Source organism: Umbelopsis ramanniana (assembly GCF_025399195.1).
Source record: "Umbelopsis ramanniana AG unplaced genomic scaffold K450scaffold_44, whole genome shotgun sequence".
In the NCBI taxonomy this organism is placed as follows: Eukaryota; Fungi; Mucoromycota; class Umbelopsidomycetes; order Umbelopsidales; family Umbelopsidaceae; genus Umbelopsis; species Umbelopsis ramanniana.
The window spans coordinates 178,660-205,023 of NW_026252130.1; the positions used below are offsets into that span (position 1 = coordinate 178,660).

Below are 26,364 nucleotides of genomic sequence, written 5' to 3' on the forward strand. Positions count from 1 at the left end.
CTGCGCAGTGTGCACCCATTGACCAATTTAGGGTAAAGACAGCGTGCGGATTCACTCATTGTAATTTCACATTGGCTTTATTCACCTGATATCCTGCAACTTATACACTAATTCATCCTTTAATAATGTTTATTAATAGAAAAGGAAAATTGTTGGTTTCTCGGTAATGAGGATCATCAACGTCTTTTGTGCACTACTTCGCAGCAGTAAATCCCCGCCTGCTAACGGTTACTCTTCCTCTGAGTAATTTATTGGGTTCTCAATCAGGATGGAAGCTTAGTCTGGGTACCCAAGCCATACCAGCTGAAGGTCTCGGCACTTGCCTTTCGCTTTCTTAAATATGCCATGTATCGTCACACGAATTTTATGTGAAGCTATGTCAGTGTCACAGCGCAGTTTACATCAAATTATATAAATGTGCAATGCGCTGAAGTGCTTTTCTCAACTCATTAGCGGTTTAAAATGCACATTACAAACACTCTTCTTGTTGGTTCTCTTTTGGTGGCTAGCCTTTTCTCTTCGCAAGCTGAAGCTTGCATTACTGCAAAGGCTGCTCTTGATGGCCGTAAGTCTCCCAGCACTTCCGCTGCCAGAACCTCCAATGTGTATAAGACAGGACAATGTATCAACGGTACGCATAATGAACGATCTTACCCATTGTTGAATGAACGTAATGTAACACTTTTTCCCTATAGTCAAGTGCCAGACTACTGGATCCACCATTTATGGTAGCAACATTTGGGACTATGGTAATATTTAATGGGAAGAAAAATAGCTCCTGCAAAAAAATTTTTTTTCTGATATGTTCTCCTTTTCCGTTTCCTTCAACGTCAACTCCAGATGGCAAGTACTATTTGCCAGACGCTTATGTCAAGACTGGATACTCTGGATTTGACCCCAAGATTCCCGTAAGCTATGGTTTGTCACTTCCAGCATTCGTTGTTGCTCAAAAAGCTGACGTTACCATTTGTTGTTTATTTGCTTTAGAGATGTAGCTCCGGTGGCGGTTCTGGTGGTGGCTCTAGCGGTGGTGGCTGCGGTGGCCACATGAACTCTGTCGGTCTCAGCTTCCTTGAATTGCATGAAGGCTTTGTATCCACTTTCAGAGATGACGGTGCTGGCCATATGAGTATTGGCTTTGGTCATAACTGCGATGCGTAAGTAGAAAGATCTGAAGCTGAGACAAACATTTAAAGAGTACTGAACCTCTGTATATTATAGCGATCCTCAACACTGCAAGGAAATTAAGACTCCTATCAGCAAGGCAACTGGACTCACTCTCCTCAAGAAAGACCTCAAGTCGTACGAAGCTGCAGTCTGCGCTGCCGTGAAAAGTCAGAAATGCCCTCTTAACTGCAATCAATTCAATGCTCTCGTCAGCTTCACTTATAATGTTGGTGTCGGCGGCTTCAAAGGCAGTAAGATCTACGAGCACATGGCCAACCGCGACTATAAGGTAAACTTGCTCCATCATGGATTGAGTATATACATACTGTCTACTAACACAGTCTTCACCTCATTTAGGGTATATACAATCTCTTCCCTCATGAATACCTTAACGGTGGCACACTTCTTACAAGACGCCAAGCCGAAGCTAAGCTTTTCAACACTGCTACCTCAACTAGCTCTGGATGCTGAAATATTGAATAGCTTATTAAAAAATAGCTGTGTTGCTAAAATATTACAATATAACGAAGTTTTTTATTCAATTATGAATCAGATTTTTATCGAAGCTAACGATGGCGGTGATCATTCTATGAACTGAACTGAATATGCACCATTACAGAAATTGCTTTTAATATCAAGCTATATGACTTCCCAAGAATGAGATGATGTCAATTCCTATCTCCTCAACGTGAGTTTCTAATGCAAAGTGTCCAGCATCTAACAATTTAACGACTGTGTTGCTTGGATTATCACGTTTAAAAGCTTCTGCACCAGCAGGAATGAAGATGCCGTCATTCTTTCCCCATATCGCCAAAACCGGGACGTTATTATCTTTGATGTAGGCTTGAAATTGTGGATACAGATCTACATTGGTTCGATAATCGTAGAAGATACCAAGCTGGATGTCCTTGTTGCCTGGTCGTTCGAGTAAAGCTTGATCCAAGTGATAGGATTCGGGCTGAATGCGTTCAAGCAGATCTTTTGGAACGCCATCAAAATACTGAGACTTTGTTCCCTCCAGTGTCAAAGCTGGTAGAAGCGCCTCGCGGTTTTGTTTACTATTGTCTTTCCACAGGCGCTGGATAGGCGCCCAGAAGTCTCCCAGTCCTTCCACATATGCATTACCGTTTTGAGAGATAATAGCCGTTATCTTCAGGTCTGGCCGAGTGAGAGCGAGCCGGAATCCAGTAGGAGCACCGTAATCGAAAACGTAAACAGCAAAGCTTTTGACATTTAATGCTGTAACAAAGTCTCCAATTGTTTTGGCAAAGTTCTCAAAGGTGTATTGATACTGTCTGTCGCTGGGAACCTCAGTGAAGCCAAAGCCAGGAAGGTCAGGAGCAAGAACGTGGTATCTATCCGCTAGGATGGGAATCAAATTTCGATATTGGTGAGATGAAGATGGATACCCATGAAGCAATAGAATGGTTGCATTGTTTCTTGATCCTGCTTCCCTATAGAATACGTTGATCCCATCGACTTGTGTGTACTTGTTTAGGATAGAGGAAGGCATTGTGGAAAGATGTAAAATACTTGATTTAATAATCTTGAATTGAGTCAAGTCCCATTCGATATTTATAAAAATTTGGATAGGTCGCAATTAATAATGAAGCATTGACCATGGTGTGGCAGTCCATCTGAGACCCAATTCAAGACGGGGCCATAAGGAACTCGGTTTATGAGGACGCTGAGAAAGCCGAATCACATAAGTTATGATAACCAAGATACTGAAATATTAATAAATAACCGATGTTGAGCTGGTTATGTTGTCTGAATGTTGAGTGAGCAGAACTTTGATGTTATGCATTCCATGAACGATGCAGGGATCCAGATTTCTACATGGGGAGTTTTGCGGGTTTTTCTTTTCGCGGAGCACAACATAGATGGCAAAAATGCCTGTAAGCAATTTGCTATTTTATTATAGGTCAGGCAATCGTCTATTGAATTACTTGTTGTCTTCAATTACTTTTAATTTGGAATATTTTCCTTCATGAGGGACCCTTTGGTATAATACAACATCATTAATAATACAATCATCACCTTCCTTACTCGAGGTTTACGGCCCGAAGTGAACGGTGAGCAAAAATTTTCAACGTCCATGGTACCGCTGATATCATCGCCATACATTATAAATCAAGACATGATGTACAAAACGATTGGCGTAGAACACCATCGCACCATTTCGGGATAACAAACATTCCCAAGGCAAAATCCGCATTTCAACTTCTCAAATTTTTGCATAAGGTGACAACGACGTCTAAACATGCTACTGATAATGCCCAAGTATTGTCTTGACACTTCTACGCCATCGCGTAGTGAGTGTCAACGTAACTAAAAATTAAACTCGCAGACAAATGTGCCAATGCAAGTAATGTTTCAGAATCAGATATATTATTTTGACTAAGATTTGAAAAATAGGCATGTGATATGGGAGAGTGGGGAATATGATACATTGTAGTAGTGATATCAAGAATTAAAGGTAGGTGAAAAATTAGGCAGTATAGAGTTATACAGAAATCTGACCACCAAGAGCGTATACGAAGAAGAGTACCCATGCAGTAATAAGCGCAGCAATGAAGATACCAATATACACATAGTTAAGGATTGTGGCTTTGGTATTGACATATGGATCCAAGCCTTGTCTTGTCAGTTCCAGTTGAGCGTTATTGATTTCTTCCATTTGCTCAGTACGCTTCTTACGTCCAACTTCCAACAAGTTGCTAAGGTAGACACGTTGTGTCAACCAGAGTACGGAGATGAGAATGAAGCCAACTACTGACAACGCAATGAACAACGCCATAACACCTGTAATGATCTGTCAGCACCGCAAACATGTTCGAATCAGAGTACATACTGTCAACTCACCAGTATAAGCTTGGTTCTCAGTATTGTCCTGGACCACGCCAACAACGATATCCAGAATGGATGTTCCGATATTGTTAGAGCTCTTGTACATACCAAGGCCAGTACCAATGTAGTCCGACGGCAAAATCATACCAATAGCGGTAATCATGGAAATCGGTCCGAACGCCAAGGAAATGGAATAGAAGACCATTCCAACAACAGCATTGACATAGGTCCAACCAAGCAAAGCCGCACTCAATATCATGAATATAGCAGAGATCAACACTGAAATCAAGGGTTTGTCAATACAACAGATGCTCTTGCTGTATTTACTTGTTTTGATCAATAAATTACTTACAAATAATAAGCCGGCGACCAAACAAATCCATAAAGATACCAAGTATAGGAGTGGCAACGATGGGAACGACCAAGGAAGCACTAGCCGTATAAGCAGCCAAAATTTGCGTAGTGCCAAAGTGAACTTGTACCAATTCGGTGCTAATGGTTTGGAAGGAAGACCACACAGCGGCAAAGATGAATTCAATAAGAATGATATGCCAGTAGTATACGGGGAACTTGGTAACCGATCGCCAGTTAAAGGCTTTCTTGGCCTTGAGTTCGATGATCTCCCGTTTGGTCACTACCGCTCCACGCAACCGCTTAACGACAAGTGCGTACACGACGTTCATCACAATAGAGAAAGCGCAGATAATGAAGGAAAGCCAGAAAGACCAGACCCAGTCACCGGTACCACTAACGATAGCCGAAGCAGCAATGGTTCCCAGAAACGTAGCGAGACGGCTTATAGACAGTTGTAAGCCGATGGCAATGGATAAATGCTGAGTACGAAACCATTTTGATAAAAGCGATTCTTGCATAGTGACAATAAGGCCACTTCCAATACCAAAAATAACTCTTCCAGCAATCATAAGACCAAACGATTGAATTTTGGCAGCAATGGCCGTCAGCAAGCAGCCGACGATAATAAAGACATTGACCGCCAATGTACCCCAGGCGGATCCGAAAGCGTCAATAAAGAACCCACCAACAATGGGGAAGATGGTGTTGATGATCGAAACGCTTGAGGACAAAACACCATAGCGAGTGTTGTCGATTGCAAGTTTCTGTTCTCAATGCAGTTGATTAAAACCCGTTTCGCTGTTTCAAAGAAAGCCTTTGAGCAGCTTTACAACGCCTCCCTCCCCTTGAATGATAAGCCACCTTTAACTTACCGTTTTAATCGTTGACTTCATGGCCGATATGGCGCTTTGGGAGAAATGGGAGCCAACTAAGTTTGTGCGAACGTTGTTAACATCTAGCATATTGATATGTTAAATGATCAGATACGGCCTTACTTGGAAGCATCAATGCTGTGACTAGAGCTATAAGCTTGTACTGCCATGGCGCCGTGGCCAAAACGGCATCCGTTTCAGGGTCTTCCTGGTGATCTATGGTAGGTATAATTTCGTCGTTTACGTCTGAATTGAACTTTTCATTTGAGGAAGGTTCAACAAGCTCTCTAGAAGGTGTATGATTTTCTGTTTTGAGTTCGCTTGCCATGATGGTAAGTGGGAAGAGTTGCTGCAAACAAAATTTTCATGGCTAGGCAGCAAATTTATTTATCAGATGCTGAGTTTTGAAGTAATTTTTTTGAGACACGTTTATCAGATGGAATGGTGCGGAAACCTTACCCTTGCCGCACGGAAGCGAGAGATGTATCACTTTAAAAAACTATATTTTTTTTTGAGCAGCCAATTGGTTGAATCCATTGTTCTCAGAACAAGAGTAAGTCATTGCAGCTTCAAGTTCCGCTGCCACAGAGTAATACCTGGGAACACGCAGACTGAATCGAAATGATGGAATACAGAAAGCCCAGCTTTATATTCCGCTGTACGATACAGAAGAAAAAAATATCTATACTACGGAAACCTACGTTTAGCACTGCTAGTGTCTATACTGACATCATATTTAGTAATAAGATAATGTATAGTCTTCCGGCTCCAGCTTCAAACGTCTTAAAATGGCATCTATGGATACAACAGGAGTAGCCCATTTGGGCGGCGAGTAATCTTTAACTTCTTCTGGATGGACGTCTTCTCCTTTGAGCTTCTGGTCGGATATTGAAAGCTGACTTTTGATTGGTTGTTCGTCGGTAAAACGTGCCTACGACACAAGGTTATCATCACTTGCTTGACTATATGTGCCCATACTGGAGAAATCTTACAAGATAAAGATGTCGTCTGGTCGATCTGTTTCTCACCGGTTGGCTGGGAGTATGGAAGAAATCGCTAAGCATGTCAATCAGCGCTGCCTTGCTTTTTCTAGCCGGTAAGAGACACAACTTGCATATGCGTTTTATAAATCGAATATTATGTTGGGCTAACGCTGAGCTTAAGACCTGGTTACAAACATTTCAACCGAGTTAGCCAACAAGTGTATATTTTCCTCTTGCCTAAATGCCTAGATATTTTCAAATGCCATACAAGTTTTTTTGCAAGCTTTTCGAAGCCGTTGAATTCTAAAATGTTGTAGATTGCGTCTTTCTTGTTAGTTATTTGATAGAACAAAAGTTTGTGCAGCGCACGTATATCCACAGTGCTGCAATTAATAATGCTTTGTAGAACTACCAACTGAATTATGAGTGACAGTAGCTGGTCTCCAGATTATTAAGTCAATTTGTACCTCCAGTTATTTTCCATAGGGGTATTCCACTGCCCTTGGGAATAACAACATTTGCACGACTTGCTTTTCTTACAGGATTGATTGGTGGCTCAATAATTTTTGAAGGGGGTTTGGAGGTGCGTCCAAACGAAGTCACTCCAGATTTCACTGGCATGACCTCTTTGCGAATTCGCCGGGTATACAACTTTCTTTGGACCATGCGCAGCTCGGCCTTAACGGTTCAAGTAACGATTGGTAATTGCGTGTTCTTGGAAATGCTGTTGATCCCGCTAGGAAAGTAAACTAATCCCGGGCTTCTTGTTATCTGACAGAGAAAGAAAAGGTTCGCTCTCGCTTTTATCGAAACGAAGATGACCAAACCTAGCCTACGCTATGTCTAAACACGAAAATACCCTCCATGGATCGGCAATATGCGACAAGCTTGCTACCAGAAATTGTGGCAATCCTTACAGCCAGGATGATCAATGTCACACCATGCAATGCTGTCTACACTCCGCAATTCTGAATCAAAACACGCTACGATGTGTTTGCACAGCTTCTTCAGCATAACATGAACAAGCCTGCGCTTGAGAGACCCTTGGTTGGTAAGACTAACATCGTTATTTTCTTTTTTGTTTTCCTCGTATAAGGCATGCTGGTCGCCGGTCATATGAGTTGGCTTTGGACTGATATGGTCGTCTTTCGCTTTTCTTGATCATAAGCAGTACAGCTGATATTTCACGCTAGAAAACAGAATGCAAGAATAAACGAAAGAAATTTATACGATCAACTTAAACCGAATCAATTCTTCTGTTCAGTCGGTACTTGGCTCGCGTTGAGTAGGGATCCCATCGGTGTGACTGAAATATATGCAAGTGCTGTGTCATGCCCAACGCTGAATCAAGGGGAACCCCCTGATATCTGTTCGATCATTTATTTAAAACAAGTTGTTGTTAGCTTTTTTGGCTTCAAGTTTCATGTATGTATATCGAAATCGAGAACCTAGGTAAAGTATTGGCCAACTTTACCTGTTATAAGTATGTCATCGTACACTACTGCCGATGCAAATATGAAGTATCAAACAACACCAACTTTACAATGATACCTCATGGTTACTTGAAGAGGCGTATTTAAGCAGCAAGATGCAATCATCGGACGACATGATGGGCGGCGTAAAATGAAGGGAGCGAACTATATCCAACCGAAGGTTGCTTGAGTATGCTATGCCCATCCAAATCTCTACGACCGATGCAAATGGAGTAGTAGCGCACGCATCGATGAATTTTATTTTGAAACGATTTCTCTGCCAAGTTAGCTCATCTTTCCCAAATTAGATAGGCTCATCCTGTTCAATTTTTGCAAATGATGCACCAGTTGGTGTTGTCAGGCGATCTCGGTGCTGATGGTCAGAGCAATGGTCAAAGTCTATTCAATTCCAACGAAGCAGAGAAAACTAGCGTCTCTCTCGTAGGTCGGATTACAAGAAGTGATCACAGCGGGTATGTTGGACAGAAGCTAGACTCTTCACAGGATTTGCTGTAACAGGGTGGTACGTACCAAAGGAACACAATGTGTGAGATATTTGAATGACCATACAGGCATACATATAAAACTCATTTTATCAAGTCAGTGTAGTACTGCATTTGGTTTATCCTTTCTTCATGAAAGTCGCATATATTTGGTTTACAGTCGCCATTGCCTGCATTTTCACTGAGGCTGCTGACGAAATTTCATGGTCGGAAGCGTATGCGAAGGCGAAGGTTGCGGTCTCGAAATTGGCCGACAAGGAGAAGGTTACGCTTGGAACAGGAACAGGAAGTGGAATATGCGTAGGAAATACAGCTGCCATAAGCAAGATTGGGTGGCCTGGCTTATGTTTGCAAGATTCACCTCTAGCCGTGCGACTGGCTTATAACGTCACTGGTGGAATATCAGGTATCAACACCGCTGCCACTTTTGATCGAGACCTTGTTCGACAGCGTGCAGAGGATATGGGGGACGAATTCCGTGGAAAGGGTGTTAATATTCAACTCGGCCCTGATGTCAATATGGCACGAATTCCAGAATCCGGACGAAATTGGGAAGGGTTTGGCGAAGATCCATATTTGACTGGCATAATGGGTGGAATCACCGTAGCTGGCGTTCAGAGTAAAGGAGTGGTAAGTTCTCTATCTATGGCCGGTGAACATACGAGCTTCTATAAACAATCGTACTGATTACGAAGAACGGAAACCTTTCAGATAGCTACTGCCAAGCACTTTATTATGAATGAACAAGAGACTGATCGAACTACTGTAAGTTGGTTTATGATTTGTGCGCGATACAGCAGATTGTACTGATAATGCCAATTTATTCAGAGCTCATCAGAGGCAGATGACCGTACAATCCACGAGATATATGCCTGGCCGTTTGCACGAGCTGTAGAAGCTGGAGTTGCTTCCGTAATGTGTTCCTATAACAAGGTCAATGGGACATATGCTTGTGAAAATGACGAGACTCTTAATACCATCCTCAAAGGGGAGCTCAACTTTCAAGGCTTTGTGCAAAGCGATTGGGGTGCCACTCATTCAGGTGCAAAAAGTGCTAACGCCGGATTAGACATGGATATGCCTGGGCCGGACGCCTACTGGGGACCCACGCTCACCTCGCAGGTAGAGGCTGGCAAAGTATCTGAAGATCGATTGAATGATATGGCCACCCGGATTCTTGCTGCTTGGTACAAGCTTGGACAAGACAGCGGATATCCCAACATTACTGTCAACGACAACAAAGTCGATGTCCAAGGAAATCACAAGCAAACAATACGAGAAATAGGAGCGGCCTCTGCAGTACTTTTGAAGAACATCAATCAAACGCTACCCCTTTCCAACCCTAAAAGTATTGGCATCATTGGAAATGATGCTGATTCAGCCAACTATGGTCCACTTGGGTGCACAGAATTACCTTGTCTTAGTGGCACTATTGCAAGTGGGTTTGGATCTGGCGGAAGTTATTATCCGTATATAATTTCTCCAGCGGCTGGAATTCAGGCTCGTGCGCCAAATTCAACACAAGTGAAAACCTCACTCAGCAACCTCAATATCATTGCAGCCATACAAATTGCGAAGTCCGTTGACTACCCAATTGTCTTTGTCAACGCTGACGCCGGAGAAGCTTTCGATCGCATAAGTCTTAATGTCGATACTTTTGGTAATGAGCTGATAGAAGCCATTGCGAAACACAACCCGAACACGATCGTCGTAATACATGCAGCCGGTCCTGTATTGATGCCGTGGGTCAACAATGTGAAGGCGATAGTTTATGCCGGTCTTCCTGGTCAAGAGAATGGTAATTCAATTGCCGATGTTCTTTTTGGAGATGTAAATCCGTCTGGTCGGCTCCCATACACTCTTGCTAAACAAAGCTCTGACTATCCGGCACATTCAACCCTAAGCCCAAACGTCAATTACAGTGAAGGACTTTTGATTGGGTACCGATGGTTTGACGCAAAGAACATCACTCCTCTCTATGAATTTGGATTCGGCTTATCATACACCAACTTTTCTTATCAAAATCTTAAGATCACCACCACTCCTAGCAAGGTGACAGTGAAAGCTCAGATCAAGAATACTGGACAAGTATATGGTGCTGAAGTTCCACAACTGTATATTGGGTTCCCAAAATCTGCGCAAGAGCCGCCCAAAATTCTAAGAGGATTTGATAAAATCAAGCTCCAGCCAGGTCACACAAAGACGGTTTCTTTCGTTGTCGATGTAGCAAGGGAGCTAAGCGTGTGGGATACACCATCCAAAAGCTGGAAAATTGTTAACGGGAAATTCGATGCCTACGTGGGTGCAAGCAGCAGAGATATTCGATTGCACGGATCGTTCAGCATCTAGTTTTGTAAGACAATCCGGTCACCTCTAATTTACCTTATCGTTGGTCTTATAATATCATATCCATAATTTTTTTTCCCACCTCTGTGTATCTGTTATGCACTGTGTCTGTGTGTGATATGGCTCCGTCCAGTTATCTGCGTCTTGATAGTGTATAAAGGTAAGTGTACTTCACTCAATTGTTAGGTGAAGATTACGACGAAGCACTGGTATGAGCTGCACTTAGGACTCTGTTCATCGAGTAATGGTTGTGTAGATACAAGTTTTCAAGCACAGGTTTACTATATTTTTGCTACGTTATCAGAATCGACATATGATTACATCATGAAGTTTAAGGACTGGTATGAACAATGTACGGAGCAGGTCTAGGAAGCTTTTCACCATCAACGGTAATATCTAACTTCTCATTCCAGAAGCTCCAACGACCTTGAATGCGCTCAATTCCAGGCACTGGATCCAAATACGTCCAAGCAATGTTAGGATACTCTTGACCGTTGATGGTGGCTGTAAAATAAGATGCAACGCCTTTGTAAGGACAAGCGCTCTTGTAATCGCTCGGTGTGAACTGCGGGAGAGCCTTAACATCGACTGCATTGATGTAATAACGAGTAGGGTGGCCATTCTCATAGACAAATAAGGCACTTGTGGTTTCGGCAACGACAACTCCATCGATTTCCACCTTGACATGCCGAGAACTGAGGCGAACATCAATGCGACTGTAAGGGCTACGAGGATGTCCGAAGGCGACCTCATCATCTTCTAACCATTTGCTGAGTTTGGTGAAGTCAAATACAACCAGGTCTTCGGCTTCAGGGACAAACCCAGGGGTTTCTTTCTTGAATCTCCAGGCAGCATTGTTGAGGGTCTCGGCTTCGGTCTTTACATGGAACCATTGACCACGGTCTCCATCTCTCCCTCCATTTACGGTATCACTCTCAACTAGCCCAATTACATCGGAAGTTGGGAAAGCCCAAAACGGAATAAGGCTGGTGCCTTCCCAAACGAGATATGCTCTCTTGGAATCAACAATCTTGGTTTCCTTATGAAATCCCCTTATCCAACGTGGACTTTGCTCGTAAACCACCGCGTTTGATTTGGAAGTAATTCGGCTTCTGGGAGATCGGTAGTGCGAAGTCATTGCTCTAGGTCAATATTTTTGTGAAGTGGAGATATGGTAGGTTGTGGGCGGGCGGTTTTGAAAAAAGAGGACAAGCTCACTTTTTAAGTTGAGATATGACCGCCAAAACAAAACGATGTAAGATTTGCAATATTGCAACTTATCACTGTTAAATGATCTCATTTAGGAATGTACAACAACGGGTCCCATTAAAGGCATGTAAAAAAAGTTGCAGGGTGTTTGCTCCAAGGCATAGTCATCAGATAGAGTGCTTTTTTCCACAAATGACATATTTTTACGCACCCGCTACCTCTTCCACATGCTGCGGTAAAAAAAAAAAAAAAAAAAAGGGTACAGTTCAGCCATAGCTATAAATTATGCTGCATTCTTGACATGTTTACCATATCATCGATACTAGGATCAGTCTCGTGTTATCAACGCAAGTTATTTAACCAATTACTACTGCATTGAACCTCGCCGGTGAAATAATGTCAGACAAGGAAGCAAGACCGGAAAACGACTTGCCACTAGACGAAAAGGTTGTCGAGAGAGAGGTTGAGGTTCAGTCCACTACTACATCCCAGGACAACGCTATTCTCGAAGGAGCGGTTACCAAGACATATGCTCGCAAGGTCAAGATCCTGAATGATGAGCTTGGACGCATTGGTATGGGATGGTACCAGTGGAGACTCTTTATTCTTGCTGGTATAGGATGGACTGCTGATAACTTTTGGGCCACTCTCAACAGTCAAGCTGTTTACCAGGTTGGACTTGAATACAATGTTCCAACCACTCAATTGCCATGGGGATCTATGGGCCTGGCTATTGGACTGTGTCTGGGTGCCATTTTCTGGAGTGCTCTCAGTGACTTGATTGGGCGTCGTTATTCATTCAACATCACTTTGCTTATCGGTGGTATCGTTGCCTTGATAGCCGCCGGATCACCCACTTTCCCAGCATACTGCGTTTTTGTCACCTTCATTGGATTTGGCATGGGAGGTAACTTACCAATCGACGGTGCTTTGTTCCTGGAATTCCTTCCCGGTGATTGGCAATGGCTTCTTACTTTCTTATCTGTGTGGTGGGCACTCGGTCAGCTTTTGGTCGTTTTACTCGCTTGGGCGTTTATCAACAACTATAGCTGCTTGAGCGCTGATAATTGTCCAACAGCAAGTAATCTCGGATGGAGATACCTTTACTACATAGTTGGTGGTATTGCATTGCTGATGGCAGCCGCCCGGGTGGCCTTTATGAAACTTAACGAAAGTCCAAAATTCCTACTAGCTCAAGGCAAGGATGAAGATGTCGTAAAACTAGTACATATCATTGCAATTACCAACGGCAAGGAGTCTACTTTGACAGTGGAGGACTTTAACAAGAATGGAGAAGTTGACAGCTCTGGTGGCGAAGAACTTGGTAACACCGTTACTAAGTCGGAGAAGGGAGGCAATTTTCTCAAACGCTACTCATTACAACATATCACGCCTTTATTCGCAACTCGTAAGCTGGCCATTAACAGTTCCTTAATCATCTTCATTTGGTTTCTCATTGGTCTCAGTTATCCTCTATTTGGCGCCTCACTTCCTCTCTGGCTTCGTCTACACAATATTGATTCAACCGAGAGCATTGAGCAAACCTTCCGAGAATATGTTGGCTATGCTGTCCTGGGCATACCTGGATCTGCTATCGGTGCATATTTGACTACTCTCAGGATTGGCCGTAAAGGTGCCTTGGGTCTAACGACTATTCTTACCGGTGTCTTTATCTTTCTGTTTGCAACAGCAACAAACAATTCTCAAATTGTGGCGTTCAACGCCGTAACCAGTGTCACAAGTGGTGCAATGTATGGGATTCTTTACGCTTACACTCCGGAAGTGTTTCCTGCTCCCCATCGTGGTACTGGAAATGGTTTGGCAGCAGCAGCTAACCGAATTGGTGGTATCATTGCGTCTATTATTCCCATGTCGTCGGCTGCTTCCTTTAACACAACTGTCCCATTTTGGGTCTCAGCCTCCCTCTTCACGTTATCTGGCATTCTCGCCTTCTTCTTGCCAGTGGAGAGCAGAGGACGAACATCTCTGTAGCTTAATTATCATGTGTTAGTAGTCATATTTAATTCATTCGGTGTCGCAAGAATAAAAAAAAGAAATTTAAGAAACGATATTGCGCTATGTTGAAAGCTATGGCGAAAGGTTGGTGTCTGAATCGGAAACCTGCTTCGGATCGTGAATATGTTTGCATGCTCCTCTCTATCAATGTAGCTTATGATGCAAAAGGTTCCCAAATATGGCAACGTAAAAACGTTGCCCTAGACTGACAGTCAGACAATAGCTGCGAAGTTCGAGGTATGCTTTATTTTTCAATTGGAATTGGCAGTGGTAAGCAATGATACATGATGATTTTCCAATTCAATTGATGCAGGCAGCTATTCATATGTAAGCTTTTCACCATCCACATAAATATCTAGCTTTTCGTTGTAAAAACCCCAACGCCCTCTGAGTTTTTGAAGACCGTCCACAGGGTCCAAGTAGGTCCATACAATGTTAGGATATTCTTTACCATTCACGGTAGCTGAGAAATAAGACGCAACGCCTTTGTATGGACATACAGTGTTGAGTGTTGATGGGCGGAATAGATCAATTCGTTGGACATCAATGGCATCAATGTAATACCGAGTAATGAATCCGGTTTCATACAGGAAGGCTGCAGTCTGAGTTTCAGCAATGGTTACCCCGTCAATGACTACCTTTACGTGGCGGGAGCTTAAGCGTGCATCCACACGGTGGTAAGGGTCCATGGGATGACCTATGGCTTCTTCATCGTCCTCCAACCATTTTTCGACCTTGGGAGTATCGATCACCACCAAGTTGTTGGCTTCTTCAATAAATCCAGGCGTGTCGCTCTTGATAGTATAGCCGATATTTTCAATTTTCTTGTCCTTGAGTTGAACATCGAACCACTGTCCTCGAAGACCTTCCTTACCACCGTCGACATGATCATTCTTGACAAGACCAGCTATATCTTGAGTTGGGAAAGCCCAAATGGGATAGCCTGCAGCGCCTTCCCAAATTAAATATGCTTGTTTTGAATCCACGATCTTCTCATCACCCGAGTAACCTCTTGTCCATCGAGGAGACTTTTCATATTTGACAGAACCTCGAGAAGAAGGTTTTATTTCTTTGGGGGTCTTGTTATGCAGCGACATTGATATTTTCAAATGATTAAACGGCGGTGGTTTTATAGCTTGTTGAAATTTTTGGGTCATGACTTGGGCGCCAGCGTAGTCCGAGCTGGATTTGTCAGGGAAATGTTGCACAGCACAACAGTTACTGGATTTGGACAATCAACGGTTCATCACCAAGATCTGTATTTTTCATCATTCAGCACTGCTTTGCACCGCGCATTCTGGTCTTAAAAGCCTTTGCAGACACGATTGGAATTCAGACTAACCGAACTTTTTACATCGATAAATTTGGTTGCTGCACGAGCATTTCTCACTTGAAACCAAACCGTTTTACTTCCCTACCCTTTCTCCTTTTTACCTTTCCATTACAAATTAATCAGCATGGAGGACGATAGGAAATCAGAAGTCACCCACACAAAAGAAACGCAGCCTGTTGCCGAAGAAACCGACATCCACTCTTCGGCGGACTCTGATGATAATACTATATTGGGTGCTGCTGTTACCAAGTTGTACGCACGCAAAGTCTCCTTGTTGAATAATGAGCTCTCAAGAATCGGAATGGGCTGGTACCAATGGAGGCTGTTTATTCTGGCTGGTATTGGATGGACGGCAGATAACTTTTGGGCAACTTTGAATAGTCAAGCTGTCTATCAAGTGGGATTAGAGTACAACGTATCCACAACGCAGTTACCATGGGGCTCTATGAGTCTAGCCATCGGTCTATGTTTTGGCGCCATCTTCTGGAGTGCACTGAGCGACCATATCGGCCGTCGATTCTCTTTCAACATCACTCTCTTAATTGGTGGCGTGGTGGCTTTAATGGCTGCTGGTGCGCCTACCTTTGCAGGATACTGCGTTTTTGTCGCCTTTATCGGTTTCGGTATGGGAGGAAATCTTCCAATTGATGGAGCCTTATTTCTAGAGTTTCTTCCAGGTCAATGGCAGTGGCTGCTGGCCTTCTTGTCAATATGGTGGGCACTTGGGCAACTCATCGTTACACTGTTGGCCTGGGCTTTCATCACCGGTTTCAGCTGTTCGTCCGCAGACAACTGTCCAACGTCCAGTAACCTCGGATGGAGATATCTGTATTACGTCACTGGCGGTATTGCCTTACTGATGGCAGCTGCTCGCTTTATCACCATGCAACTTGACGAGAGTCCAAAGTATCTACTGGCACAAGGCGAGGATGCCGGCGTTGTTAAGATGGTTCATATCATTGCCAAGACAAACGGAACAGAATCAAGCCTAGCCGAAGAAGATTTTAAAGCAATTGACAGTGAATTTGACGAGAAAGTAACGGCACCACTAGAGAGACCAGCGAATGATTCACTGTCCGTTCCAGTGGTCAAAGAGAGCTTGTTGCGAAAGTATTCTATCGATCACGTAGCACCTTTATTTGCAACTCCAAAACTTGCCCTCAATACCTCTCTTATCATCATCATCTGGTTTCTCATTGGTTTGAGTTATCCACTCTTTAATGCTTCCCTTCCTGTGTGGTTACGTTTACACAACATCAGCACTGCAACTGGAATTGATCAATCCTTCCGTGAATACATTGGATACGCAGTACTGGGCATCCCTGGTTCCGCAATAGGTGCTTATCTAACGACTTTGAGATTCGGCCGCAAAGGTGCTTTGGCATCCTCTACTATCCTCTCTGGCGTTTTCATCTTCCTCTTTGCTGCAGCGAAGAGCAATGCTGAAGTGGTGGCATTCAACTGCGTAACAAGTGTGACCACTGGTGCTATGTATGGTGTTCTATATGCTTATACTCCAGAGGTGTTTCCCTCACCACACCGGGGTACTGGCAGTGGATTAGCCTCAGCTGCAAACCGTTTGGGAGGTATCATCGCTTCCATTATCCCAATGTCTTCCGCTGCAGGCCTTGATACAACTGTACCTTTCTGGGTCTCGGCGGCTCTGTTCACTTCAGCAGGTGTCCTTGTTTTGTTTTTACCTGTTGAGAGTAGAGGCCGTATGGCCATTTAAAGTGCGTTTACTATACAATAGATTGCTATCCTCATGCATATCATGTGAAACTAAAACGTTAGCATGTACATTTCTTTTTCCAATTGTATTCAATTTTTCTCTTTGCTATATCCTTAACATTAAAGTTAACAGGGACTACTTATTCAACGCATTGGATTCCATTAATGTCCTAACTACCTGAACCACTTATATTACTTCCTTCTTAAGACAAGACCTATGCAGGTGAATGCTTCCTGTCATTATGAAAGTTCTAATACCCGCACTTGGTGTCAACGTAAAATAATGACCCAGTCTATGGTCGGTTTATTCAGCCGCATTCTAATGCGATAAGATGGCATTAAAATAAATGGCAATACTTGGGTAGCTAACTATTGGTGCCCAATACAGGTTACAAAAGCGTAACACGTTTAGCCTAGTACCAACGTGTCGCTCTTACCAGGGTATCCTTTTATGCTAAATTTGGCGGTAATCAGTGGATGAAGGATTTGTTGTAGGTAAAGTCAGGTAATGCTCCGCGAGGTATTATGTCGATGGCTTTAAGCGTTTTGCGTGATTTGTGACATTGTCGTGCTGAGCTCATTAGCAATGATGTTCGCACCTCGATATGGCCACAAGTCGAGTGTATTTGTTGCGAGATAGAAAGAAAACAGAAATGCAATGCACCACTCGAATACAGCAGAGGCGCTATCTTCTTTGTTGCACGACGTTGACAAATTGCCTTGAGCGTCATATTTGTTGGATGATTTTGAGCATACCTACATAACAGAAATCATTATAAGTCCCCCAAGAAAAGTGCAAATTATGATAAATAAAATCGCAACTTACGCTCATCAAGACTATCATACAAATTAGGCAAATGACTGCAAGGACAATGATACAGATTTTGATACGATAGCTCCACTTTAGTAGTCGACTTTTAGGATGATCCTTGTGAAGCAAAGCAATCATTGCTACATTGAAGCCCCCGCTGATAGCTAGACCGACGAAGAAAATGAGGGCAAAGGTCCAGTGCAGTGTGCTATGGTTGAATGCGTCAAAGATGGTGAGAAGAATGAGTCCTAGGCAGGCAATAAATCCAAAAAAGATCGCTGCAATTGCTAATGGTTTTTCTGACTTTCGGCGTTCCATTGGACGTAGCAGCTTTCTCCGCCGCAGAACGTAATCCAGCACGAGTGTTACCACATACAGCACTCCAATAACAGTACCAATTACGATGAACAGCGTCTTATGGACAGCCCCTAATTCATTCCTCAGAGAATTAGTACAAGCTGTAACAATAATAATAACTATATGTACTTACCAACGTCACTAATATAAACGATGTTACTCTCATTGGCTTTATATTTGGGTTCGCCTGCGGTGACCCATAGTAGCAGTAACGCCAAAAAGAGTGCCAAAGCACAACAGAAGTTGAATATGGGTAGAAAAATTAACCACTTTAAGCTTTTGATCATTTAATTCTTCAGTCTTGGTGATATGTTCTAATGTTGCTGAATTGCCCGTATAAACTTCAGAGGAGGCAAAGAAAAAAAAAAAAGAAGGGAGGAGGAAGGAAAGAGTGTTGTAATTTAGCAGTAACGCTCATTCGGTATTTTTGACCGATGAAATCATTACCTGTTCAATCAGAATATTTATTGTCCGCTGCGAATTTTTTCCAGTGTTAGCAGTTTGCCAACAGAGTCGTTTCACTCATTCCCAATGGACGACGACGCTTGAGACCTACGATTTACACTATTCTAGGAATCATTTATGTTGACTTTAGCTGAAAATGAGTATGTATCTTTCGTGTGACAGTCAGATCAAGAAAAACTTTAATGAACGGACGACGCAACAACTTTTGTCCGGTCGAACTGCGGTTAAAAACTTGGATTCGGCAGCCGTTACTCCGTTCAATGGTATGACTCGCACCACACGAGGCAGTTTAGGTTAATGATCGAATCATATCCGTTTTGCCACTCACTTTAACCTGGAGTTTTCTTGACTCTCAGCAATGACGCACGTGCCAATTAGCCATCCAGGTACATTGTCGCCACAGCAGCAAGGATCTTCAGCCATTAGCTATCTTAACACCTTGTAACTTATAAATGCTACCATTGTCGAAGATTTGATCCCATTGTCAAAGCAATGACATGCGAATAACGAGATCTCTCTTTGTGATCGTAGCCGTCTAGCAGGCTTTGCTTCGATGTGTTCAATCTTTCTGAGACAAGTAGGTTCGATAGAAACAGTGTCAGTCCGGAAGAACTTTCACGATTTTGACTAATATATTTCATTAGGTAAGTTTCACGTCGTTCCAATTGAATGTCTGCCTCCTGAAGTGATTTCACAACTGCGTCAGTAGACCACCAGTTCTTCTTCATACAGACTATGGTTAACAAACAATACGCCATTTTTTCAAGCTCCGGACACTTGGGAATGAAAGTATTAAAATATGGAATTGTATGATGAGGCTACCCTATCATACTTCTGGTTAAAAAATTTTTTTAGTCAAGGCCGAGAATCTTGAGGAGAGCATCGCAAACGATGGTGTCTACGCGCAAATATTCATTAGTACGGTATTTACTTTACAACATCGCCAGACGAAAATACATACCAAGAATGCCAGTGCTGTTGGTGCTGACAACTGGAGTAGGAGGATTTGGCAAAGTGGTGGGGCAATCTGTTCTGGGGCTGCTCAATGAAACAGCTTCCTCGAATGTAGCTGCCCACTATAAATCACAGAAACGTTAGATGAAAAGTGCTAAGCAAACATAGCATTCACTATTCTACTTACGGCATCTCTCTTGGTCAAGAAATTGGGAAGATTGAAAATCTGCAGATATTGATGGTTAGGCATGTCGCTTGAAGACACAGACATAAAGCATGGGGGCTTACCTTCTTGATGGTTGCTGGAATAGAAGAGTGCTCAAATTGAGAGTCGGATTGAGGACCATTAGGCTTGGAAAGAACGCTACCGGCTTCGACCCAGGGTGAGATCAAAAGCATAGGTACACGAACACCAAGTCTGTCAAAGTTGAAGTCGGAGACAGTGATGCCATCTGGGTTAGGAGCTGAGGTAGGTGTTGGTACGTGATCAAAATAACTGATAGACATAGAGCAATGGGAATTAGCATTTTGCAAATAGTGGTCGACACTCGTTCAACACATCCAACTTACCCTCCATGTTCATCAAAAGTGACGATCAAAAGGGTCTGGTTCCACTGAGGAGAAGCACGAAGTGTCTCATACACGGTCTTGAGCAGTCTTTCAGTCTCGGCGACATCGGATGGCGGATGAGCATCATCTTCTTCCACACAGTTCAAAATACTGAAGTAAGCAGGATCAAGGAATGAAACGGATGGCAAAGTTCCAGCCTTGGCATCGCTCTTGAACGTGTTCCATTGCTTATAGTTAGAGAGCGAAGTACGAAGCTCGTCAAATACGATCAAACTGGGAATTTCTTCAAAGTAGTTTGCCCACGAGATACCAGAGTCGGCAAGATTGTTGTAAATGGTATTTTGAGGGTAACCGGCGATGTAACTGTTTCAGAGCAAGTGTTCTAATTTAGCAAAATGATTATACTAGGAGCTCGATTGAAGGATACGTACTGTGTTCCATCGGTGTTGATTTCACCGTGGGAGGTCGCTGAATGGACGAAAAGACGGTTGGGCATGGTTGATCCAGGGAAGGAAGAGAAGTAGTTGTCCATTAGAAGGTAGTTTTTAGCCAAAGAATAAAAGACTGGAATGGATTCTCTAAGAAAGCATCAGTAATTGAAGATTACCTCAATCTCAGGGAGAAAGCATACTAACGGATCAAATGCATTCATAACTTGGGCTAATGTGGTGGTATTTGTCAAAGAAATGTTGAGAGATTGGGCAAAGTCAGCAACAAATCCAGCCATGGGAGCGGAAGAGAGACGGTTAACGGACTGAGCAGTGAGGTTGCCAGTAATCTGTCTTGTCACATCATCGAGTCCATGAGGAGGGTCCAAAGGATCCTGAAGGAGACCATGGTGTCCAGCATAGATCTTTGTTGAGGTGGGGTCAGCAGGATTGACAAGGTTGTACTCTTTGCCTGTCAAGCCGTTGATACCAGAAGTGTAATTGGCCCAACCAAGCATACGATCGAAGCTTCGGTTCTCCAACACAAGAAGTACAACATTCTTAATCTTTTCAGATATACCATTGGCTATTGAAAGTGTTTAAGCGTTAAAAATATGTTCAATTTACTGTATCTATCGGATGTGCAAAGAACGCATGTATTTGCTCAATGGACTTCCGATAGATCTGTATATTTGCATAAATAGTAATGTAACTAACTGGCAAGATCTTTGACGATGAAAGGAGTAGCGTTAGTGTCATTTTCATCAAGGTCGCCAAGATTCCACTAAAAGAAATATGATTAGCAAGAGAGCAATCTTGGTTTGGATTAGCGACATGGAAATGCTTACGTTCTCCTCTACGCTCTTGAGGAGAGAGTAGTGGTTGTATTTGTTCCCGTCGGTCAATGAGCTACGGCTGACAGCAGGGCCAAACAAGACAGTGAGGACTTGGTTGCTCTAGAAAGGTATTGTTGATAAATATTCAATTCGGGGTATGGATGGAGAAGATCATTTTCATTGCTCATACGTACCAAGATATTTGCGGATTCGTCAAATGTGAGGACGAACAAGGTGTTGTCGCTGAATGCAGTCTTGCTAATACGAGGTTCCAACCACGATTGGAGCCAGTTAGATGCGTAGGTGACGTTGGTGTTGTGAGCATCGTTGTTGATCTGAAAGATAAGAGTTAATCTCAAACTGATGACATAGAAGAAATGGTTTCAAGTGACTTACATCCGGTGTGAAGAACACATACTGTAAATAAAAATTTAGACTCCTGAGTATAGTCGGGACTCATCATATAATCATATTCATCTTTACCTGAGGAACAGCATTGTTAGCAATATCTGTGTCAAGCTGATCGGCATTGACAATTTTAGCACAGCGGGTTGCATTCTTGGTGATGGAGGGAAACGACATGAAAGGATTGTGTTTACTAAAATTGTGAAAAAAAAGTAAGATATTGTACGATGCAAGGGTACTTGGCTCATGGTACCATGCGTTACTTACCGGTAGTATGTGCCGCTGGAGGTAGCAGTATTGCAGTTTCCGGGATAAGCTTGTTGATAGCTCTTCCACGAGATGCCCTTGGCTTCGAGCAAATCCACGATGTTGTTGCGGTTGATAGTGGAGTCATAATCGAGGAGAACACCACTGAAGGATCCGCTGACCATGGCCACCTAATCATAGAACATGCGGCGCGATTAAAAAACGTGTTATACCATAGCGGTCGTGAACGAAAATCAATGACTTACATAGTTGGGCTGAGACGGATGGGTTGCAGCATAATAGTTGGTGAGAGTCACGCCTATATGTGACAGTAACGGTATATATTTCAAAAGTTAAATGACAGCGCTGATTAATTGCTCCAGTTCATGTGAAAAAAATTATCCTGACCATTGTGCTTTTGAGCCAAAGATGCCAGGTAAGGGTCAGCCTTTGCCTTGGAGTAATCGGTATTCTCCAAAACAATGATGACAATGCGATCATAGCTGGAGCCCGGAACAATTGAGCTTGCAGCTCTGGGCGAAAGGGGAATGGACAAGGCAGAACCTATCAGGCAAGCAGCCACTGAAAGGAGTGAAATCTTCATAATGAACCACAGATTTGTGGGTTCTGTGAATAACACTTAAATACTTGAAGAGAAAGGATTTACAAGATCCTCAAAAGGGCTAGGTACTTGTGACACAGACAGCATGAGCAATATTAAACGCTTCATATTCACTTCTTACAATACAAATGCTGGAATTAAACGGATGTAACATGCATAACATTGTAGAATTCACATGAGAATCGCATTACTGAATTGGCATTTTCTACAATAATTGTCAGAGATCGGAATAGTAACACCATGCATGCTTTGATATGAATTACGATGGTTGGATGTACTTTGTACCACTAATTCACCGCATAGGAATTGTGCTACTTAAAAGTTTTCTCAAAGTACATAGAAAACATCTCACGCACTCCATTATCTATAGGGTACTACTTCAAATATGGCTCATCATCAATATATTTCTAAGAAGAGCCCAAACATTCAGTAAGGCAGTGGTCCAATGTTATGAGCTCTATTAAGAGACACATTAACATAAATGCTTAGTTGACCAATGAAAATGGCATAATTGAGCACTGTAGCTGTAATCAATGAACCGGCTCAGCGGTACTTGGAGTTGGGCTAACACAGGTACTAAAAGGTAGGCTGAGGTCCTTGCTGGGTATGTGCACGTGTCAGCGAAGCGAGCCAACCTCGGCTAACCGACCATTAGCGAGACGGGACACGTGTAGAGCTGTGTCCAGGTATTTGCTGTACTATGACTTGCGCACTGACTTTCTTGATATTCTAAGCTTTCTGTTCATGATTTTTAGCATTTGATCGTAAATCTTTGATGTAAATATAAAAGTTGTGATTAGATTAGCTCTCGTCCGTTATCAAAATATATCAAATGACTACATCCCGTTTGTAGCCTCTTTATCAATCAAGTAGAATACATTAAATGCGAAGAATATTGCCAAAAGTAGTATTCATCATGGTTTTGGGAGTGCGGATTAACGGACAGATGGTCAGCCGTACTGTCCACAACGTTGTAACAGGAGACACTTTTACAAATACTTGGTAGACGCTATTCTTAACCAAAAGAAATACCTTTATCCGTTCTATGAGTCAATGGTCGGATACAAACAAGCGAATTGATATTGGTCTGCAAGGAAAGGATAATAAAGATTGAAACCTCATGGTAGGTGCTCGCACGTTTTGGTGGAGGAAGTGGGTAAGCACACCATATATAATATTATAAAACGGCTTTGCTATATAAAAACTGTAGGCCAATCAGTTAAAGGTACACTACAAATATCGAAAGGATGACAGTCCTCACTACAGCTTTATATCTTGCAGAACACTAGGGCAAGCTTTGGTATGACTTGCGTCAACATACACAATACTGATATCTGAGATGAATGAAGCTTTGTGGCCCTCGTCTTGCATTATCGCAACGTTGGCAGTCTCCATACTCCGCCTTGATAAAAAAGGTGTGAAGTGCTAATCAGGAACTGTGTACACTCAATTTCTTGGATCACTGGTTTAACCAATGGCTTTCAATTGGAATGATGGCTTTTTTGGCCGTGAGGTTGGCAGCGTGCCTGATGTGATGGCATTTTATACTAGCCAATGGATGCCGAAAGGTACGTAAACAGGCAGTGTGGTACTCAGGACTTGCATTACTTACTCTAATAGTCTTTATCATGTAGCAATACAGTCCCTTCTCAAATTCGCCATTCATGGGGCATTAACAAGAAGAATATAATACGGATAAAAGTACGCGGGAAACAAAGTGTTATGATTTTATGATGTAAGTGGTAAAGCATTAGAATAGGTGCTATATATTACAGTTGTGATGCAACCTCTACTTTAAACACGAAAGTGAAAATTCTTATGCTATCGATATTTGCATGATCAGCACACAGGATACTGTGTCTCTCTATGTACATTATAATGTCTTGATCATGATGATATCGGTTTGTATACAGTCTCCCATCTTGAAGTCGTGTTCTCCAACATGGACGAAGCCTGACTTTCCATACACCTTTTGTGCTTTCAGATTGTCTTCCCAAACTCCTAACCACATGGTCTTGTAGCCTTGTGAGATTGCAACTTTCTCGGCCTTCTGAATTAACAATTTTCCAATACCCAATCCATGAGATTCATGGTGGACATAGAGTCGCTGTAATTCGATTGGTTTTTCGGCATCTTCTACACAAGGTTCGCTGCTGCCTTTTGTTAATTGAACGAATCCTAGCACATTGTCGTCAGCAGTGCAGGCTACCATGACGTGCTTCAAGGGATCTTTAATTTCCTCAGAAACAGACGCCTTAGTGTAAGTCTCCTGTAGATAAGTCTGAAGATCTTCAGCAGACAATGAGTAGCCGAATGTTACTGAAAAAACTTCTCTTCCAATAGCGGCTATGGATTCGGCATCGTCGACAGTAGCATCACGAATAGTGATCGCATTCTTTTCTTCGGTTTGGTTTTGTAAGGTTGAAGTTTTCGATACTTCGTCAATATTTTCTTCAATGTGTGGAGCCATGAAAAGATGTAATTCAGTAACCTTTGTTTACTCTAGTAAATAAACCTAATAAAGCCCAGCACTGTTGATTCTTCTGGTCAGTGTGAGTCAGAATTGCACCAATGTGCTGGCCCCAGACAATGATGAATAATCTAAAAAAAAAAATATTCTCTAGAAAATTCAGGAGGTTCCATCAAACTTTCGAACATGAGCCAAGAAATGCTTTGCTACGATCATTTCTTTTCATCGCGAACTTTCCACAACAATTCGCTGATTTTATATAAAATATGATGATGACTATTCCTATATCTCTTTGGTTATTTTTTCAAAGTGATATTCAAACAACAGAGCGAAAACCATACGGAGTACTGACGCTGTAGTTTTTTCTTTTTATAAAGAAACAAAAAATTGAGAATTATGTGGTGCATAATGCTTATTTCAAGATTTCTTGGATTCAATGGCTTGCAAGCACATTTGTGGAGACCAAGGCTGTTAGTCGTAATCGCGGGGAAGGAGCTGTAGTTTCTGACCAGCCAAAAAATGGCTAAAACGAATGTCGTTGGTTGACTGCAACTATCGTTGGGTGAGTGCTTGTATCGTGTCAGTTCTGAGTCTGTTGAGTTAGATGTTCTTCAAATACTGGAGACCTCAAGAACGGTTTAAGCCAAACCTTTCTCAGATAGCAATGAAGTATTTAGCGGTGTGTGCCACCTCCACACCCAGTGAAAGACGTTTTTCTCAGGCGAGGCTATTTGAGAGCAAGGAACTCGTCTGGTTGCAATGATAAATATGCATACTAAATACTCTACGAAGGTCAAATGGCGAGGCTCCACAGTCTAGAAGGCGCCAACCGGAAGAATGGCACAGCATTGTGATGCATTTTTTGATCAGATCAGTTAGTCAGTCATATTATAAGCACTCTCTGGGTCATGGAAAAGCGAAGTGTGTAAAATACGCTAGAGATAGTTACAAGTTGGCAGACGACTTCAGTAGATTCGCACTATCTAACAAGGATAGAATTGACGAGATTAAAGTTGATGGTTGTCTTGCCTTTCAAGCAGTTGGTTGGTGCATTATTACTCCAAAGTTCAAGAATCTCTTTTTATCAATATACGTATGCAAGTTTTTTTAGGACCCTATCTAACGGTCTACATAAAAAAATTTGCTTTGCGGAAGACCTTTACGAAATGATGGAAAGTGTAATGCTAAAGGTACCATTGTCAATTGTGCAACATTACGAATACTACTGCCTTAACAACGTTGTTGATCATGAGTACCGCTTCTGCGACTGTCTGTCCCCTAATCAACTGCAGTAGACTTACTCTAACTGAGCTTAAATTCAACGCAATGACCAATACTTGCGGTCGTAGCAGAACCTTGACATT

At 42.5% G+C, this 26,364-nt stretch overlaps 13 protein-coding genes across 13 annotated transcripts; 5 read left to right on the top strand and 8 right to left on the bottom strand.

Moving 5' to 3' along the window:
* Positions 1 to 462: 462 nt before the first annotated feature.
* K450DRAFT_282228 (uncharacterized protein) lies at positions 463 to 1,638 on the top strand (the record flags this gene model as incomplete). The annotated part of the gene is made up of 6 exons (XM_051593424.1): positions 463 to 631; positions 696 to 749; positions 841 to 908; positions 988 to 1,157; positions 1,222 to 1,456; positions 1,525 to 1,638. The coding sequence occupies 6 exons, from the start codon at positions 463 to 465 to the stop codon at positions 1,636 to 1,638; spliced, it is 810 nt and encodes a 269-aa protein (XP_051442922.1).
* Positions 1,639 to 1,666: 28 nt separating this feature from the next.
* On the bottom strand, positions 1,667 to 2,696 carry K450DRAFT_249883 (uncharacterized protein). Its single transcript, XM_051590473.1, has one exon. It carries the CDS (start codon positions 2,678 to 2,680, stop codon positions 1,802 to 1,804), a length of 879 nt encoding a protein of 292 aa, XP_051442923.1. The 5' UTR covers positions 2,681 to 2,696; the 3' UTR covers positions 1,667 to 1,801.
* An 840-nt stretch (positions 2,697 to 3,536) lies between these two features.
* Positions 3,537 to 5,596, bottom strand: K450DRAFT_249884 (uncharacterized protein). The gene is made up of 5 exons (XM_051590474.1): positions 5,367 to 5,596; positions 5,244 to 5,299; positions 4,370 to 5,135; positions 4,033 to 4,296; positions 3,537 to 3,972 (listed from the first exon to the last, which is right to left on the bottom strand). The coding sequence occupies exons 1-5, from the start codon at positions 5,569 to 5,571 to the stop codon at positions 3,674 to 3,676; spliced, it is 1,590 nt and encodes a 529-aa protein (XP_051442924.1). The 5' UTR covers positions 5,572 to 5,596; the 3' UTR covers positions 3,537 to 3,673.
* A 368-nt stretch (positions 5,597 to 5,964) lies between these two features.
* K450DRAFT_249891 (uncharacterized protein) lies at positions 5,965 to 7,032 on the bottom strand. Its single transcript, XM_051590475.1, has 4 exons — positions 6,694 to 7,032; positions 6,495 to 6,634; positions 6,236 to 6,409; positions 5,965 to 6,174 (listed from the first exon to the last, which is right to left on the bottom strand). Exons 1-4 carry the CDS (start codon positions 6,890 to 6,892, stop codon positions 5,980 to 5,982), a joined length of 708 nt encoding a protein of 235 aa, XP_051442925.1. The 5' UTR covers positions 6,893 to 7,032; the 3' UTR covers positions 5,965 to 5,979.
* Positions 6,793 to 7,436, top strand: K450DRAFT_249897 (uncharacterized protein). The gene is made up of 2 exons (XM_051590476.1): positions 6,793 to 6,927; positions 7,005 to 7,436. Exon 2 carries the CDS (start codon positions 7,066 to 7,068, stop codon positions 7,240 to 7,242), a length of 177 nt encoding a protein of 58 aa, XP_051442926.1. The 5' UTR covers positions 6,793 to 6,927; positions 7,005 to 7,065; the 3' UTR covers positions 7,243 to 7,436.
* Positions 7,437 to 8,233: 797 nt separating this feature from the next.
* Positions 8,234 to 10,699, top strand: K450DRAFT_249904 (uncharacterized protein). Its single transcript, XM_051590477.1, has 3 exons — positions 8,234 to 8,831; positions 8,913 to 8,966; positions 9,030 to 10,699. The coding sequence occupies exons 1-3, from the start codon at positions 8,334 to 8,336 to the stop codon at positions 10,548 to 10,550; spliced, it is 2,073 nt and encodes a 690-aa protein (XP_051442927.1). The 5' UTR covers positions 8,234 to 8,333; the 3' UTR covers positions 10,551 to 10,699.
* A 179-nt stretch (positions 10,700 to 10,878) lies between these two features.
* On the bottom strand, positions 10,879 to 11,685 carry K450DRAFT_200821 (uncharacterized protein; the record flags this gene model as incomplete). The annotated part of the gene is made up of 1 exon (XM_051584644.1): positions 10,879 to 11,685. One exon carries the CDS (start codon positions 11,683 to 11,685, stop codon positions 10,879 to 10,881), a length of 807 nt encoding a protein of 268 aa, XP_051442928.1.
* Positions 11,686 to 12,049: 364 nt separating this feature from the next.
* Positions 12,050 to 13,843, top strand: K450DRAFT_249909 (uncharacterized protein). The gene has a single exon (XM_051590478.1). The coding sequence runs from the start codon at positions 12,153 to 12,155 to the stop codon at positions 13,746 to 13,748; it is 1,596 nt and encodes a 531-aa protein (XP_051442929.1). The 5' UTR covers positions 12,050 to 12,152; the 3' UTR covers positions 13,749 to 13,843.
* Positions 13,844 to 14,107: 264 nt separating this feature from the next.
* On the bottom strand, positions 14,108 to 14,806 carry K450DRAFT_165356 (uncharacterized protein; the record flags this gene model as incomplete). Its single annotated transcript, XM_051584047.1, has 1 exon — positions 14,108 to 14,806. A coding segment is annotated over one exon (699 nt), but the record flags the coding sequence as incomplete, so codon positions are not given.
* Positions 14,807 to 15,151: 345 nt separating this feature from the next.
* On the top strand, positions 15,152 to 17,019 carry K450DRAFT_249910 (uncharacterized protein). Its single transcript, XM_051590479.1, has one exon. It carries the CDS (start codon positions 15,230 to 15,232, stop codon positions 16,835 to 16,837), a length of 1,608 nt encoding a protein of 535 aa, XP_051442931.1. The 5' UTR covers positions 15,152 to 15,229; the 3' UTR covers positions 16,838 to 17,019.
* A 76-nt stretch (positions 17,020 to 17,095) lies between these two features.
* Positions 17,096 to 18,532, bottom strand: K450DRAFT_249913 (uncharacterized protein). The gene is made up of 3 exons (XM_051590480.1): positions 18,138 to 18,532; positions 17,663 to 18,075; positions 17,096 to 17,592 (listed from the first exon to the last, which is right to left on the bottom strand). Exons 1-3 carry the CDS (start codon positions 18,289 to 18,291, stop codon positions 17,374 to 17,376), a joined length of 786 nt encoding a protein of 261 aa, XP_051442932.1. The 5' UTR covers positions 18,292 to 18,532; the 3' UTR covers positions 17,096 to 17,373.
* Positions 18,533 to 19,043: 511 nt separating this feature from the next.
* On the bottom strand, positions 19,044 to 22,508 carry K450DRAFT_249923 (uncharacterized protein). Its single transcript, XM_051590481.1, has 15 exons — positions 22,317 to 22,508; positions 22,175 to 22,227; positions 21,930 to 22,099; positions 21,741 to 21,855; positions 21,654 to 21,674; positions 21,452 to 21,592; positions 21,270 to 21,377; positions 21,139 to 21,205; positions 20,629 to 21,007; positions 20,425 to 20,571; positions 19,994 to 20,356; positions 19,712 to 19,919; positions 19,611 to 19,649; positions 19,431 to 19,545; positions 19,044 to 19,367 (listed from the first exon to the last, which is right to left on the bottom strand). Exons 3-15 carry the CDS (start codon positions 22,091 to 22,093, stop codon positions 19,321 to 19,323), a joined length of 1,914 nt encoding a protein of 637 aa, XP_051442933.1. The 5' UTR covers positions 22,094 to 22,099; positions 22,175 to 22,227; positions 22,317 to 22,508; the 3' UTR covers positions 19,044 to 19,320.
* Positions 22,509 to 24,232: 1,724 nt separating this feature from the next.
* K450DRAFT_249933 (uncharacterized protein) lies at positions 24,233 to 25,111 on the bottom strand. Its single transcript, XM_051590482.1, has one exon. The coding sequence runs from the start codon at positions 24,998 to 25,000 to the stop codon at positions 24,404 to 24,406; it is 597 nt and encodes a 198-aa protein (XP_051442934.1). The 5' UTR covers positions 25,001 to 25,111; the 3' UTR covers positions 24,233 to 24,403.
* Positions 25,112 to 26,364: the final 1,253 nt, after the last annotated feature.

What these genes read in the sequence shown, in the direction of transcription:
- K450DRAFT_249883 (XM_051590473.1), bottom strand. Translation starts at nt 2,680, where the DNA reads ATGCCTTCCTCTATCCTAAACAAGTACACACAAGTCGATGGGATCAAC.
- K450DRAFT_249884 (XM_051590474.1), bottom strand. Translation starts at nt 5,571, where the DNA reads ATGGCAAGCGAACTCAAAACAGAAAATCATACACCTTCTAGAGAGCTT. An exon ending in TGAAGTCAACGATTAAAACG is followed by an intron (nt 5,136 to 5,243) that starts GTAAGTTAAAGG and finishes CATTGAGAACAG; the next exon opens with AAACTTGCAATCGACAACAC. An exon ending in TGGTCGCCGGCTTATTATTT is followed by an intron (nt 4,297 to 4,369) that starts GTAAGTAATTTA and finishes CCTTGATTTCAG; the next exon opens with TGTTGATCTCTGCTATATTC.
- K450DRAFT_249891 (XM_051590475.1), bottom strand. Translation starts at nt 6,892, where the DNA reads ATGGTCCAAAGAAAGTTGTATACCCGGCGAATTCGCAAAGAGGTCATG. An exon ending in AAAAGCTTGCAAAAAAACTT is followed by an intron (nt 6,410 to 6,494) that starts GTATGGCATTTG and finishes GTTTGTAACCAG; the next exon opens with GTCTTAAGCTCAGCGTTAGC. An exon ending in CCAGACGACATCTTTATCTT is followed by an intron (nt 6,175 to 6,235) that starts GTAAGATTTCTC and finishes CTTGTGTCGTAG; the next exon opens with GCACGTTTTACCGACGAACA.
- K450DRAFT_249897 (XM_051590476.1), top strand. Translation starts at nt 7,066, where the DNA reads ATGTCTAAACACGAAAATACCCTCCATGGATCGGCAATATGCGACAAG.
- K450DRAFT_249904 (XM_051590477.1), top strand. Translation starts at nt 8,334, where the DNA reads ATGAAAGTCGCATATATTTGGTTTACAGTCGCCATTGCCTGCATTTTC. An exon ending in GCGTTCAGAGTAAAGGAGTG is followed by an intron (nt 8,832 to 8,912) that starts GTAAGTTCTCTA and finishes GAAACCTTTCAG; the next exon opens with ATAGCTACTGCCAAGCACTT. An exon ending in AAGAGACTGATCGAACTACT is followed by an intron (nt 8,967 to 9,029) that starts GTAAGTTGGTTT and finishes CAATTTATTCAG; the next exon opens with AGCTCATCAGAGGCAGATGA.
- K450DRAFT_249909 (XM_051590478.1), top strand. Translation starts at nt 12,153, where the DNA reads ATGTCAGACAAGGAAGCAAGACCGGAAAACGACTTGCCACTAGACGAA.
- K450DRAFT_249910 (XM_051590479.1), top strand. Translation starts at nt 15,230, where the DNA reads ATGGAGGACGATAGGAAATCAGAAGTCACCCACACAAAAGAAACGCAG.
- K450DRAFT_249913 (XM_051590480.1), bottom strand. Translation starts at nt 18,291, where the DNA reads ATGATCAAAAGCTTAAAGTGGTTAATTTTTCTACCCATATTCAACTTC. An exon ending in CGTTTATATTAGTGACGTTG is followed by an intron (nt 18,076 to 18,137) that starts GTAAGTACATAT and finishes GGAATGAATTAG; the next exon opens with GGGCTGTCCATAAGACGCTG. An exon ending in GTATGATAGTCTTGATGAGC is followed by an intron (nt 17,593 to 17,662) that starts GTAAGTTGCGAT and finishes TCTGTTATGTAG; the next exon opens with GTATGCTCAAAATCATCCAA.
- K450DRAFT_249923 (XM_051590481.1), bottom strand. Translation starts at nt 22,093, where the DNA reads ATGGTCAGCGGATCCTTCAGTGGTGTTCTCCTCGATTATGACTCCACT. An exon ending in ACTTTTGATGAACATGGAGG is followed by an intron (nt 19,920 to 19,993) that starts GTAAGTTGGATG and finishes TATGTCTATCAG; the next exon opens with TTATTTTGATCACGTACCAA. An exon ending in TTCCAGCAACCATCAAGAAG is followed by an intron (nt 19,650 to 19,711) that starts GTAAGCCCCCAT and finishes CAATATCTGCAG; the next exon opens with ATTTTCAATCTTCCCAATTT.
- K450DRAFT_249933 (XM_051590482.1), bottom strand. Translation starts at nt 25,000, where the DNA reads ATGGCTCCACACATTGAAGAAAATATTGACGAAGTATCGAAAACTTCA.